The sequence below is a fragment of the Drosophila nasuta genome, chromosome 3 (assembly GCF_023558535.2).
Source record: "Drosophila nasuta strain 15112-1781.00 chromosome 3, ASM2355853v1, whole genome shotgun sequence".
NCBI classification, from domain to species: Eukaryota; Metazoa; Arthropoda; class Insecta; order Diptera; family Drosophilidae; genus Drosophila; species Drosophila nasuta.
This window is the reverse complement of record NC_083457.1, coordinates 6,913,294-6,927,888: the sequence shown is the minus strand read 5'-3', so window position 1 is coordinate 6,927,888 and position 14,595 is coordinate 6,913,294. Positions and strand designations below refer to the sequence as shown.

Below are 14,595 nucleotides of genomic sequence, written 5' to 3'. Positions count from 1 at the left end.
GAATTCCACATGTCAATTACTGATATCTTGAGTATCTAAAAAATATTTATCTTTTTTTACTATGTATTTTATTGCAATTTCAAAATAAAAATAAATATTTCAAAAATATACCTATTACATATTTATTAAATCAGCTAGAATTACAACAAATAAAAAGTTTTTATTTGTGTATAAAAAAACCATTTTATGTCGTAAATCAATTTAAATTTGGAAACATGAAAATGACATATTTTATTTCTGTACTATGCATTTGTTGAACAGTTTTCATATAAGTTTACGTTTCTTTCTCTATATTAATTTAAATTTGGAAAAATGTAAATGATATATAAGATTATTTTTTTATTTTGTATGCACTTCATTAAAATTTCAAATTTAACTAAATATTCGTCTCTATCAAAGCAAGCAATTACCCATCAAAATTTGCAAATATAGAATTTTTAGCTATTGAAATAAATTAAAGGAATTGAGTGAATTTTTATTTACTTACGTGTTTTTCGAATGTTAATTTATTCTACGTTTCTATATTTGAAATAATATCGTTGCCGTTAGTTTGTTTTTGGCTATCATAATAAATATTAATAACATTTTTGGGGAGTGTTTTTAGTGTTGGAAATGTGTAAAAAACAACTGCAATGCAGGCAGATCAAAGCAGTGTGTGAAAATTGTGATGCAATAAAAACTAATCAAATAAATAAATAAAGAACAAAAGCAAGCAATACGAGACAGACAGACGGATAGACAGAGAGAGAGATGACAACGCTTCACAGAGTGAGAAAAAGGAATAGCAATTGCGAAATAAATGCTACAAACAATTGACAATAAACTACACGAGATATAAACATGCTGACATATAAAACACAAACACACACGCAGCGACACACACACATACATGGACATTTACACATACGCATATAAATAAAATTAAAAGAGGCAACCAGAGCAAAAAGAAGCTACAACACAAAAAATAGAAGATGGAGGAGAAAAAAGCATCAGAGCAAATAATAAATAAACTACAGTTCATGTCATGTCAGCAACAAGAGAAACAACAACAACGAAACTGCCAAAATGGAAGGGAAATGGGACTTGGGAAGCGAAGAGCATAGCAAACAGCAAAAGAAAAGAAACCAAACGAATCGAGGAAGATGGCGAGGGGAACGGCGATGGGGATAGGGACAGTGGAAAACCAAGAGAAATGAAAAGGCAGCACAAGTGGGACAAGTGAGGCGACGAGTTATACAGATGCGTGTAGTTAAATTAATGAGATCTTTAAGTTGGGTAATTTATACAGACCCGAACAAATTGAAATAGGCTATATTTCCAGCAATAAAATTAACTTAGCGGACAGACGCAGGACAAGTTCATCGCATCTCAATTTTAGCTACTAAGGATAGAAGATATATAGATAAGATTTTTATTGAATTTAAAAAAAAAACGAAATTTTAAAATTAAGTTCTTTCTGAAAAAAAAAATATAAATTGTAGGATGTAAATAATAAAATTCTCTTAAAAATGAAATCCATATCAAAAATTAACTTTACTTTCTATTTAAAATTATTTCAACGCTCTAGAGCAAACACTTTCGAAATTGTAGGATATGTATAATTGACTTGAAAAAAATTATCTTCATTTGTATTAAAAGCTTAAATTACATTTTGTTTAAAATTACATATGTACGTCTTAAGTCTCTCAAAATATCAGCCTCTAATTTTAAGGTATATTGAAAGTATCACAAGTTAAAAGTTATTTTAAATCATAATTTTCTCATTAACAATCTTTCCTGGCTACTGAGATAATATCTTCCACGAAAAATGCATATTAGACTTATATATCCTAGGATAAAATGACCATTTAGGGCTCTTCTAATAAAAATAACATTTTTTAGCAACCTTTCAATATATGCTGCAATTTAAGCCATCATTTTATCTGACTTACAAATTCAACTGCTTCCAGAAATGATTAGGCATCAATAACCTATTATTACTAACTTAGGTATTTATTCGTATATCCTTAAAACCACTTTAAAAGTTTTTTTCGAAACGAATCATAGCTAATCAATTAGATTAAAAAGTGACACAGCCAAAACTGAATGCAAGAAGCTAATGAACTCTCAAAAAAGTCAATAATTCCTTAACAATAAGCTAATTGATCCGGTTGTTTTTGTCCTCTGCTTTATCGAATTTATGAGAATTGCAGGAGTACAGGACTACAACGAGGCAGAGAAGTCTGCTCAGTCATAGCAGTTCGCTCGTTCAATGCTTTTAGCCCCGCTTTGACTCCAATAATCCGAGATGGACCCGTGGGCCGAGTTTCATCAAACTCAAAAATGTCAGACCAGTCACAGTGGGGAATGCGAAGGGGGACGAGAGAGGAGAACTGCTGTCATTTGGTTGGGATTGGTTTGGCACGTGCAAACACGGAATGGGAATCGCAATACACATGCACGATTTATATGGATCTGATGCTCTGTTATTGCAATATTGGTAAAAGCTGTCGATGATGGCGCGACTTCGACGCGCGACCAGCTTCAACTCAATTATCAAACTTTGGATGCCAATTCCCCGTTTCACTCGCCACTCACCAGGCTATTCACTCATCCAGTTCTCGCTACTCACACGTTCAGGCATATTTTCTGGGGGTGAGGGGATGGAGGAAGTTATAAACGTGAACCACGCCAGGAGGAGTCCAGGAGTCCCCGCACAAACGACAAACGGAAATGGATTTTTGATTGAGTGCACAATAAAATGTGAAATGCATTTTACAGCTCAAAAACAGACAAAAACCCACCAAAAATAAAAAACACACTTGCACACACAAATTGCGCACCATCGAACTCAAAGTGGAGTTTAGCCATCTATACATATATATATATATGTATGTGTATCCCCATACTTACGATATATATAAAATATATCCAGTCCACTCCACTGTGCACATTTTATACTTTTGTGTGTTTCATTCTTTTTTGCAGCTGTCCGAAATTGTTGCAATTGAAATGAAACTGGCTGTGCGGCATTATTGCAAATTGAGCGGCGAACCAAAGCGTTTTCCCCCCGCCTTTCTTGTAACACAGCCTCTTGCCTTCACTTGCTATCGGCAAACCGCTGCAAACCTTTTTAATTTGCGCACAAAGTTGCGATTTATTTGCTTTTTGCTACCATATTGATGCCGCCTTCATGAAAGTCAATTTATTTCATTATAAAGTGCATAGGTTTTTGGATCGCATATCTCTCCGCCCCTGCCTCCATTTTTTTTCTTGCTCCCTTTTTATGGCGCATATTTGGCGAAATTTATTGGCCTCATGGCTAACAAATTGCGAACACAATGTCGAAAAATTATAGCCTCGACGTCGTCGTCGTCAACGTCATTCTGAATGCAATAAAAAACAGGATAAATTAAATGATATATCGATCTCCGAAGCTTAAATACCCTGGCCAATTTATCAAACAATTCATATGTCATCTGCTTACAGATAGCTGTGAAATATTTATCAGAAATCAAGGGAGACTTTTAGTATGTAAAAAAATATTTTAAATAAAAGCTAAAGCTTTAAAAAAATATATAAAAGATTTATAGATTTCTTTATTTAAAATATTAGAAAAATAATTATAGTTATAAGTTAAATTTAAAAATTGTATTTTATAATTCTAAAATTTAACTCCACAAATTGGGAATTTAAATCAGTAAAGCAATCAACCTTCAGCTTAGGGTATTGGAGGCAAACGTTCTTATAAATATGCTAAGAAAATATTCGTTCTGCTTAACACAAAAGTAAGTCAACAAGCAAGAGTCAAGAGGGGAGTCAGAGTCAATGCTTTTGGCATTCAGTCAGTCACATTCAGAAACGTTGCCAATTTCAATATACGTAAATTTCCCAGTGGCCAAATTGTGTTGCCAACTTCTGTGGGACAGAAGTTGGGACATGCGTCTTCAATAGCTATCGATACCAGTCTGCGACTGGCTTCCAAAATTCGGTCTAGACGGTTGTCTAATGACAAACGCAAACCACAAAAGACGACAACGACGTCGACGAGAGAAATACGGAAAATGTTATGCAAGTCAGTCAAATGGAAATGCCTTGGCCCTGTCCTATCCTGTCCTTTCTTGTCCGTTCCTGTTCGGTCGTGTCGTGGCCTCTGTGCAGACACAGTGAATGCAAAATAAATAAACTCAACTTTAAATAAAACTCATCGATGACTCCGTTGACTCCGACTCTGTGTCTGTGTCTTTCGGCTAATTCGTATTGACAAAAGCAAAAATTTTCCAGCTGCGCATCGAAGCACATTCAGATTGAATGACGGCCAAGATCGAGTAATGATTCGTTATTCATAAATTGCATGCAAAATGAACAAATCAAATGCTTGAAATGAACAAAAAAGAATTGGCTCATCATCATTATTTATGCGCTTCTGCTCTCTTCTGGCTCTAAAAATCGAATAAAATGACGACGCTTTTGAAACTTTTAACACACAAATTTACATAGACAGAGAAAAGACGGTCTTAGGTCGTTGACGTCGTTTTCAAAAATTAATATGCAAATGAGCCACAACGAGAGTGTTCTCTTCTCTAGTGAAATTTTTGGTTATAGCGCAGAAACTTCATTTTCGCTATAAAACCCAAATGTTTGGCCAAAAGCAGTTTTAGTATTATTTTTAAAACGAACATGAAGCGGTCTTTCACTTTTCTTTGCGGAGGTGCGTTTAATAATGTTGTAAGAAATCAGCTAATATAGTCTATATAAATTAAGAACTTTATCAAAGTGAAGCGTAGAATTTTAAGAATGTGCTAAAAATCTACGATGTGCAACCAAAAAACGTATATATGTATTTTAAGTGCTTTCGACCAGAAATTTAAATAGTAGTTTTACGAATTGGAATCAAAATCAAATAAAGTACAGTTAGTGGCTAAAGTGTGTCAAAGGAAATTGTAGGAAACTCAGTGGCAACCCGCATATTTTCTTAGAGAACTGCATCCATCGCATACCCAGAAACTGTCTCTGGAACCTTCTGAAAACCATAAGATATGGGGACAAGGACGACCAGCGAAAATACACAAATTCCTGGAAAGGTGTCCCAGGGTGTTATCGCGAAAACCCAAAATCCAAACGCGAATGGAAAAACTCCAAAAAATCTTAGCGTCGCGACGCTGCCGAAGTACGGCGCTAAGTTGGAAGCCCTAATTGAGGCTTAAGACAAGAAGCAGCCGGCAAAAATTTGGTTGGGTACCCAATATCCCGGTCATAAAGCCATAAATAATCCGTGGAAAATCCCAGACAACGAACTTAAGCGATAGCGAATGGAATGCCTGCGAATGATCTTTATGACGAACACGCGTCCAGGATCACGTCGCGCTAATGAGACATGGAACTACCTGCAAAGGGTATTCGCAAATCTAGCCAGGATAGTGCTACCTGCTTACTATTTAAGGATGCGGTCGACATGTCCTGGGCATCAGAACAGCATCAACTGTCAAACCGTGAAGATCTATCGCTCTCAAGATGAAAGTCTGCCAGAATCAGAAAATGGACAAAGCCGAAAAGAAGCGTCAGAAGACACTGCACAAACAAATGAAAGCCAAACATCATGAGCAGAAGCTACAGAAACACTCGAGGAAAATGCTGCGATCAACCGAACCTGTCAGTTTTCCGTATCAGATCTTTTTGCATCGCTTGGAACTGCGTAAATCGGAAAAGGATTTCTCCTATCTGCGTCTGTCTCGATCGAAGATTATGTTGACCGCTCAACTGATTGACAAGAATATTGGAAACTGTAACAAACTCTGCACTGTGGATGATCTCAAGGTACTCAGCCGTGAGGTGCAATTCAAGAAGCGTCTCATCAAGCAAGTGGATCGCCTGGAACAATTCCGGGAGTTGGGACTAAATGAACTTGTGCTCGACGGCAAGCGAACTGCACTTTGATTTCAGATTCATCAACTACACATTACTTTAAGCTACTCGATTCGATTTAGATTGTAATTAGTTTCTATCAAATAAAATTTGACTTGACATTTAAATTTGTTGCGTTCTCACTAACACATTTCACACCTTTCAGTTCTGCTGCTCAGCTGCAAATTCTGTGCTTCGCAAGAGTTAATTCAGAACAAAACCAATATCGAACCCAATGATAACGATGAGGCTCATCGATTAAAGTCCTTGTTGGATGCTATTCGTCCCAGCACTACAGTAAAACCTCTCAGCACCTCCTCCACTTCTAAGCCCAAGGCTGATGTCAGCTCTCCTGTCAAAGATGAGCCAGATTTCAGTTTCCAGAATGAGCGTCTTCCTCTGCTCTCAGATGATGAAGTCAACAGTTTGACAGATGACGCCAATCCCTTGTATTTCCTTAAGCAGATGCCAGAAGAACCAAAGCCACAGGTAGCTAAACTTCTTTTTTAACTCTTTTTAAATCTGACTAGCTATTAAACTGCACCTGGTGACAAATGTATAATAACTCTTTTATAATCTACATAATTATTACCACGCACCTGGTGACAGTTTCACTTTCTACCTGTACGATGAGGTTATCATATAGAATATTATTTTATTTATGAAATACTTATGTACCTGGCACAAATATAATTTCAAAAACCAAAAATACATACATACATATAGGTATATAGCAATTTGAGAAACTTCGTTATATTTTACTTTGAAGCTACATTCGACGATTAGATCAAAAAATTTCTGAATACCTTTATTTTGTTTTTAATTTGATGGAAAATGCTATGTAATTTGCATTTTTAAAGTTAAAAAAACGTTAATTCTAATTAAAAGACTCCCAGTTTTGTTATGTTATTCTATTGTGTTATTCAATTTCTGTATCCGTTTGTTTTTGAAACGTAATACTAGAAAACTATGTATACAAAATCCTTATATTTTGTAGAAGTGAATATTGGAGCTAAAACATCTTCAAATATTGTTGATGCTAATCAGCTTTCGAAAGTGTAGTTCATTTTTTCAATCTATGTATATTTCGTAGAAGTGAAAATTTAAATTAAAACTTTGCAAATATTTGTAATGCTGTTCAGCTTTCAAAAATTCAGCTATGTAAATGTGTATTTGAATTTATATGATATATTTCAAAAGTCTGTGCTTAATTGTTTTAGTGTTGAATATAAACTAATCTTCTTTTTATGCTTTCCGCCATATTCTGCCATTTTTTCAGTCCGTGCAAGAAACCAAACCCGATCCCGTTTCAGCTCCCGCTCCAATTCCCGTTTCTGGCTCTCCCATATACATCACCATTCCCATTTACATTAACACCGCTGGCAAGATGCCGCTTACATTGACAATTGGCGATCAGGAAGTATCGTTGGCACATCAGCAGAGATTAAATCAAGGAAATAGAAGAGCCTCCACCAAGGTGCCAAACTCGCATTTTAACCGACTGCTGGAGATGGTCGAACCACCCAAAAGACGCACCACAAATCGACATCGCAGCCCAAGTCGCAGCAAGATTCAAGCAATCAAGGAACACAGCTCAACACAGCTCTACAAGGAGTTCAATCGCAAAAAGTCAAATTAATGAAAAACACAAAATACTCATTGAAAAATTTTCGATGTATTTTTTATATTTAAAAACTAAGCAATAAATAGTTAAATTAAATATATAGTTGAGGTATTTTTTTGTTGTGCAGCGCATTAAACTGCATTGCTAGCTGCAGCGGGCTTTGCGGGTTTTGCTTCGTTGTCAGCGGGAACTGGAGCTGGAACTTCGGCGACAAGAGCAGCCTCTTCAGTTTGCTTCTCAGGCACTTCGGTGACCTTATCCTCCTCCTCCTTCTTGTCCTCCTCTTCCTTTTTGTCCTCATCTACAGTGGTTGCTGGACTCACCTCATCTTCATCGTCATCGGCAGCATCAATCACCTGCTCGATGGTCTGCTGAATAAAGTGCTGGAAGAGCTGGAAATATTGCAGCGCATTATTGGTCACCTGCTCGGTGGGCAGCCCCGTGGTGACCTTATTGAGTGCATCACGTATGAGCACCAACACTGGCTTGCGGGTGGTGGTGGGCAACTCGCTTGCGCTAGGATCTACGACAGCGTTGTGCTCCTCAACTGGTGCAGCGGGTGCTTCGGAAGCAGCCTCAGCTTCAGTGGTTTCCTTGGCAGGTTCAGATGCTGCTTCGCGACGTCTGCGAATGAATGATGCATCATCGTCGTCGTCGTCCTCTTCCTCATCATCATCAGCAGCCGAATCGTTCTTTTGCTCTGCCTCATCATCATCATCATCGTCGTCGGCTTCCTCATCGCTCTCCACGCTCGAGCTTTCCGCTCGCGTTTTACGCAAGACTATCAATTCGCTGTCCTTAACAGCCTCCACCTCATGCTCCATATTAGTGGGAGCTGAGCTCACGGCCAAGGCCATGATGAGCAAAGCAGCTGCAAAAATGGAAATGGAAATTCAATATTAAAGGAATTAGAAAAGGGTATTTCAAAGACTTTACCCAGTGTGAGGTAAATGTGCTTGACCATGTTGATTGGCAAATCCTTGAGTGCTACGTCGAGTGTGGACAATGTGCGGGGCACAGAGTTGACTTTTGCAGTTTTGCGGTCTTTATGAGCGAATCCAGCGCTTTGCTTTCGCTTTTTATAGCAACGACAACGACAGTCGAAATGAAAGTAAACATGAAACAAGGCGAATGAGCCACGAGCCGCTGAGCGAGCTCTAACGCCACTGGAGAGGCGATCTGGTCTGGTCTTCACTCTGAGCAATATCATATCTAAAGCAACCGCTTTTACTGCAACTCTCAGCTCTCAGTCTCTGTCTCAGTCTCAGTCTCAAGCTCTTTCTTTTTACATCTTTTGTTTACCTCGTTTTCTTCTACTCACACACACAATACACAAAAGAAACCGAAATCATTTATTTAAAATTCGGTTTCTGGTCACTTCTTTCATAAATCTGTTTATTTATGCCCAACTCTTGGCCCTCTGTTGTTCCTCCTCGTCTGTCGCGTTTGTTTGGCTAAAACATTAACACTCATTTGCCAGTCGCGGGCGTTACGAGGGCAGTCTCCAATTCCACTTTCCTTCCCCTCATCAAAGTGCGGAGCTATATGCAAATATGTTTAGGTTCCATAAGGTATACAACAAAAGGGATTTTTCTTACTTTTCGGCTGACGCACTTAATTGACTGATTAAATTTCTTTTGGCAATCAGTCATTGCTCTCTGCGCACACTTAACATAATTATGTAATAATTAGCGTCCACTTTTGTGGATCCCACACCACACGATACAAACGATACATTTTATTGAATATTGAATTTAGATTTGAATGCTGCGTCATCAGTGGGCACTTTCTAATGCATTTCGGAAACTCGAAAACTTTTCCATAATGTGGCTTAATACGAAAATCAAACCCAACTGATTACAATAGCTGATCACGCGTATAAATGAATCATATTGATATGTCTGGGGGGACTTCAGAGAAAGCATTTGTAAAGAGCATATGATTGTGAACAATTAATAGATGATAATCTTAAATAAATTATAGCCTAAATTTAAATTAATATCCTTACATATTAATCAGTTCAAAAGAAATAGCCAAAATGCATAGCTCCCAACTTTCTACGCGTTTTGCATTTGTCTTTTATATTAATACTCTAATTAATTACCAAATAAAACAGAGGATAAATTTTAACTTTATTCGAAATTCTGGAATACAAAATAGACCAAATTTGCATCACAAAATTAAGAAGAAGAAATGCTATGAAAAGCATCTTGACATTTTTTGCAATTCATTCTAATTAATTTCTTTATGTTTTCAAGTAAAATCAATATATAAAATGTAAAAATAATTCCTTATTTAGAGCAAAACAAAAAAAATTAAATTACTTTTCAGCAAAAATCTTTTCGACGCAATAAATTATAAATATCTAGTGATGACTTTAGTTATTGTTTATAGCTTATAAATATTGTATGTTATTAAAAGTTTCTATCAACAAATTGAAAAACAATTTCTTATTTCGAGAAGAACAAAATATAATATAATGAAAAATATCTTTCATCAAAATCTCTACAAACACAAATTCTTTCACTTTATAAAAGAACAAGATTTATTGTAAAACAAGCTTGATATCTTAGCTTTGACATTAAAATAAAAATAATTATTACATAACAACAGAATAATTTATTAAATGAAAGCAGATTGTCACTCGAAGAATAAGAAAGTTACCTTCTATTAATCTTGAGATCTAAGATTAAGCTGTAATGTTCCAGCATTTCTTTTCTAAGATTAAGCTGTAATGTTCCAGCATTTCTTTTCAACTTTAATGCAAATCACGCTTGTTTTGATGATCTGTTCCGGGAATTACTCGCAACAATATGAATTAAGTTTTGTATTTAAAATGCAGGCAGTAAAAATCCATTTCCATTTGGAACTTCACTTAGAAAGTTATTCCATGGTACTGAAGTGGGTCAGTAATCAAAGATCCGTAATCAGGCAGACAAATTAAAGATTACATTTCAAGTTAATCCACAAAAGACGTGTAATTAGAACAGCAATTACGAGTACAAGCGAGAATGGAAATCTCAATAGAAGAATAACAACTTCTGCTTGGTGATAACAAGCAGATTGATTGAACAACAACGATGATGAGTTGAAGAGAGAAAGAGAGATACTTGTGGGTTAACTAAAGCCTCCTAAGGCCACAAAAAGAATTGTAGGGGCCCATAAAACGAGATCAGTAAACCTTTCAGATTGACCCAATTCGAAACCGGCTTTAGACGCAAAGCTGAGCTGTGCTGCGCTTCGCTGGGATCAAGCAGATGGACAGGGAAGGTAGAAAGATGGATGGGTGGGCAGGCAGGTAGGTGGGTAGAGTAAGGTGGGTAAGGTGTTAAGCAGCCAGCAACCAGTTCGAGCAGCCGACATTCTAGATGAGTATCTGAGTATCAGGCACAGAGTAAAAGGGTATACGCTCGCATGTCGCTCGCTGATAAATGAAGAGCACATGAGTTTGCATAAAAAATTTCACCAAAGTAAGAAGAAAAAAAAAGAAAAATAAATAAATAAAAAATAAAAAGAGCAACTTTGCATACTTTCCTTGCGGTCAAACAGAGACACAGCTAAAGTAGCACCAAGTGTAGAAAAAGACGCAGAAGAAGTAAATAAACAACTTTTGAAAGATTACCAAGAAAACCGGTAAAGGAAAAAGAATTCCCCCGTCCAAATCAGAGAGATACTTAAGCCACCTCGCCCAACCAGATGCGATCAGTTGGACTCGCAACGAGCAGCTGTTAAGATCGCTCCCCAAAAAGAAAGTCAAGCTAAGAAAAGAAAGATGAGACCATATCAGGTTGCCTGCATCGTAGGTAAGTCGCATTCTCTTATCACATTCACTGGCCTCAGCAATTCTCAATTCTTAACTGTATTTTTCAGTGGCAAGTTTGCTGCTTCTGCAACCAGCCTCCATTGAGGCAAAGCGTCGCAAGCACAAGGGCAACGATCATCACAACTCGCACAGATCGAAGACAAAGACCAAATGGTCCACCTCATCGGATCTGAGCGGTCCCAACTCTCAGGTGTCCACCGAGGAGCATGGCTACTATGTGAAGCGCACCTTCTCCCCACTCGCCGCCAAGGAAGGTAAGACTCGCCAGAGTCCTCCATACTTGGCCATTCCCATTGCCTGGTTCAGCTGTGAAGCGGGCAAAGCCGGTTGCCAACAGCTCAGCAACTCGGGCAGCATCAATAGTCCAGCTCATGCCTTGAGCGAGGGTTATTTGTGCGACGATGATTGTGCGGAAGAGCTCTATGAACCCATCTGTGGCAAGACACCCAACGAAATTGCTGTGTTCTACAACAAATGCAAGCTGAATGTGGCCAAGTGTCGCACTCATGGTTTGTGGACAGAACTTCCTTACGAGGAGTGCCAGAAAACGTATCCCAAGGAAACTGCATATACCGAGAAGAAGTTCAGATGTTCCCCTTACTTCCGTGATGCTGCCACAGTTGCTGCCGAGGCTGAGAAGGAGAAAGAGAAGGACAAGGAGAGCAATGAGAGCAGCGAGGAGCAAAAGGAAGACAAGAAGAAGCACAAGCAGAAAGTGGAGAAAGTCGAACCAATTGCCTTGCCTCTAGAAGTTAAGCCAGTCACTATGCCAGTGCCCATCCCCGTGGCTGTGCCTGTTCCCAACCTCGGAGCTGTCCCTGTTCTTTTGGCTCCTGAAGCTGTTGCCCTGCCCCCGATTCCAGAGAAGAAAAAAGCTGAAACTCTGGCACAGATCGTTACAAAGCCCCTAGCTATCCAAAATCAGGCAATCAAGGCTCCAGTTGCAGCGGTTGCAAAGCCTTTGGAATCCGAAAAGGATAAACTCAAATATGTGGTATCTTAAACTTACGTTTTAGGCTAATTATTTATTTATTTATTTAACATCAAAACAAGCTCACAATAAAAGAAAAAACAAAAAAAAAAAGTTTTCTGAGTTATTAATCTTCCAAGATATCGTATGAAGTAACATACTAGCAAATGCTCCGGAAGAGATTAAAAATCTTAGCTTCAGTTGTTTATGTTCAAAGCCTACAGAACGTGATTTAAATATTTATCATATTTTTAAAAACTGTAAACAAAACAATCTTCTCCTTGTATTCATCATATTACTCTAAATGCAATAGAAGCTTACAAAATACAAATTCTCAAAAAAAAAATAAATTTTCCCGAAATTAGAATTTAAAATTTGCATTAACTCGTTTGATTTACTTTTTTTCTTAAATATAACAAGGTATAATCAGATACGTAATTTTTCTAAACTGTTCATTATTTAATACTTAAAAAGCAAGCGGACTTCACTCGCTGGAGAGTTACTGATTCTCGTTCTTTATTTTGAAAATAAGTTCATCTATACATCTCGTGATAATTGTAAATTGAGAATTTAAATATTGTAGAAATAGGTCTCTTCTCATCCAGAAGCTCATAGGATGTTCCTCCTAATGAGGTAAAAACAAATTGTGCTACATTTTATCGAACTATTTTGGAATTCAAAACCAAACGAAAACTACTATAAAATTATACTGTAGTTTAACAGGGACGTATCTCATTCATAAAGCATTCGAAATGAAGAAATAAATTTGTAGAAATGTTATCTATTTTATGCTTGATAATAAAAATGATGTTAAGTTGCACTTAAACGTGCTTCAACAATGGAGAAATCTTCTCAACCAACTGTGGGCGTTGCAACAAGTCCCTTGAGAGATTGGAGACAGCAACGGACCTGGCCATCTACTATCCACAATAGTTTAACAACATCATCTGAATAGTTCATTGAACTGTGAAACAAGTTCTATATACTTAAGTTCAATGGGCTGATGGCCGACAACAGATCGGATAAGTAATTCAATAGGGCACAAATCATAATAATAATAAAAAAACGAAAGAACTTAACTGAAGCACTAAACACTGTTGATTGCGTGTGTGGGATGTGGCAACATCATCTGGTGGATGCAACGTGGTATAAAAGATGCAACAAATGCGACAACTGCACACAGAAGCCAAACGACTGCAATGCCAAGCGCAACTGGAACCTTTGGCCTGATCCTGCTGCTAAGCGGAGGTGAGTTGAGCAGAGTTTAAAGACAGATCCATATAGTAAAATAAATCCTTTTCAGTGCTGCTCGGCATAGAAGGATTACCCACTGCTGATGTGGTTACTCATGCACCACCAGATAACTCCATTGTGGAGGCGCGTGCTCACAAAGAGGATCAGGATGCGCTGGACGTAGACGACGACTTGGATGGCCGCAGCGCCTATGTGAACAATCAATTTGTGCCCAATGAACCTGTCGAGCTGCTGGACGACGAGCAGAATGCACCGCTCTATGAAATACTGCAGAAGCAGATGGAGCAAGTTCTCGCTGCAACCGGACCTGATGTGCCCATCTACGCGGACGATAAGACTAAGCGCCAGCGGCTGCAACAGCCACCGAATAAACCGCTTTTCACCAGCAACAATGAAGCGGAAGCAGATGACGATTATGTGGATGAGACGGTGCCAGAATCCGAGCAAGGTGACATCGATGCGGAGAAACCAGATGCAGCAGCAACTGCAGAGGAGCAGCTGCCAGAAACGAACTACCAAGTGCAGCAGCAGCCAATCCCTACTTCAAAGCCAGCCAGCAGCTCCAGCTCCACAAGAAGACCTCAGCGCAGACGCACCACAACTGCATTGCCACGCACAACGCGTTCGAAGACTGAGCAGCAATCGAAAGTGACGTCGACAACAGTGAGTCCAGAGCTGACAAGTAGCACAACTGCAGCTCCTGCTTCTACCTCCGCCTCCAATCAAAAGCAACGTCCCCACTCCAAGCCGAATCCCAATCTGAACAACAGTTTGCCGCACGATCCGCAAATCTATCAGCACAAGCGTCGCATCATCTTCAAGACAATCTCGACAGGTTCACAATTTGTCAACTCTCCCATTGGTGATCTGATGATCAAATTCTCCATTGGCTTTGCAAAGCCTGCCGGTCAGGCTACAGCAACACCTTCTAGTGAGATGTTGCGTGCCTTCTCCAATAACCTGTTGCGCAACATTGAGTTGCAAAAGTTGAAAAGAGTTAAAGTGCAGAAGGATTAATAAAGTATGTGTGCTATAATTGAT

The 14,595-nt window shown here is 38.3% G+C and overlaps 5 protein-coding genes across 6 annotated transcripts; 4 read left to right on the top strand and 1 right to left on the bottom strand.

Moving 5' to 3' along the window:
- The first annotated feature begins 3,565 nt into the window (after positions 1–3,565).
- On the top strand, positions 3,566–5,998 carry LOC132792867 (uncharacterized). Of its 2 annotated transcripts, none has more exons than XM_060802383.1 (2): positions 3,566–3,767; positions 4,264–5,998. In XM_060802383.1, exon 2 carries the CDS (start codon positions 5,494–5,496, stop codon positions 5,914–5,916), a length of 423 nt encoding a protein of 140 aa, XP_060658366.1. In that variant the 5' UTR covers positions 3,566–3,767; positions 4,264–5,493; the 3' UTR covers positions 5,917–5,998. The 2 variants fall into 2 exon arrangements, with proteins under 2 accessions (XP_060658366.1, XP_060658365.1); XM_060802382.1 differs by having other exon boundaries at positions 3,875–5,998.
- Positions 5,999–6,090: 92 nt separating this feature from the next.
- LOC132793403 (uncharacterized) lies at positions 6,091–7,577 on the top strand (the record flags this gene model as incomplete). Its single annotated transcript, XM_060803319.1, has 2 exons — positions 6,091–6,372; positions 7,163–7,577. Coding segments are annotated over 2 exons (642 nt in total), but the record flags the coding sequence as incomplete, so codon positions are not given.
- On the bottom strand, positions 7,542–8,581 carry LOC132792866 (nucleolin). Its single transcript, XM_060802381.1, has 2 exons — positions 8,444–8,581; positions 7,542–8,378 (listed from the first exon to the last, which is right to left on the bottom strand). Exons 1-2 carry the CDS (start codon positions 8,469–8,471, stop codon positions 7,639–7,641), a joined length of 768 nt encoding a protein of 255 aa, XP_060658364.1. The 5' UTR covers positions 8,472–8,581; the 3' UTR covers positions 7,542–7,638.
- Positions 8,582–11,199: 2,618 nt separating this feature from the next.
- Positions 11,200–12,416, top strand: LOC132790666 (uncharacterized). The gene is made up of 2 exons (XM_060799295.1): positions 11,200–11,310; positions 11,378–12,416. The coding sequence occupies exons 1-2, from the start codon at positions 11,280–11,282 to the stop codon at positions 12,331–12,333; spliced, it is 987 nt and encodes a 328-aa protein (XP_060655278.1). The 5' UTR covers positions 11,200–11,279; the 3' UTR covers positions 12,334–12,416.
- Positions 12,417–13,327: 911 nt separating this feature from the next.
- Positions 13,328–14,582, top strand: LOC132791868 (uncharacterized). Its single transcript, XM_060800970.1, has 2 exons — positions 13,328–13,548; positions 13,604–14,582. Exons 1-2 carry the CDS (start codon positions 13,437–13,439, stop codon positions 14,569–14,571), a joined length of 1,080 nt encoding a protein of 359 aa, XP_060656953.1. The 5' UTR covers positions 13,328–13,436; the 3' UTR covers positions 14,572–14,582.
- Positions 14,583–14,595: the final 13 nt, after the last annotated feature.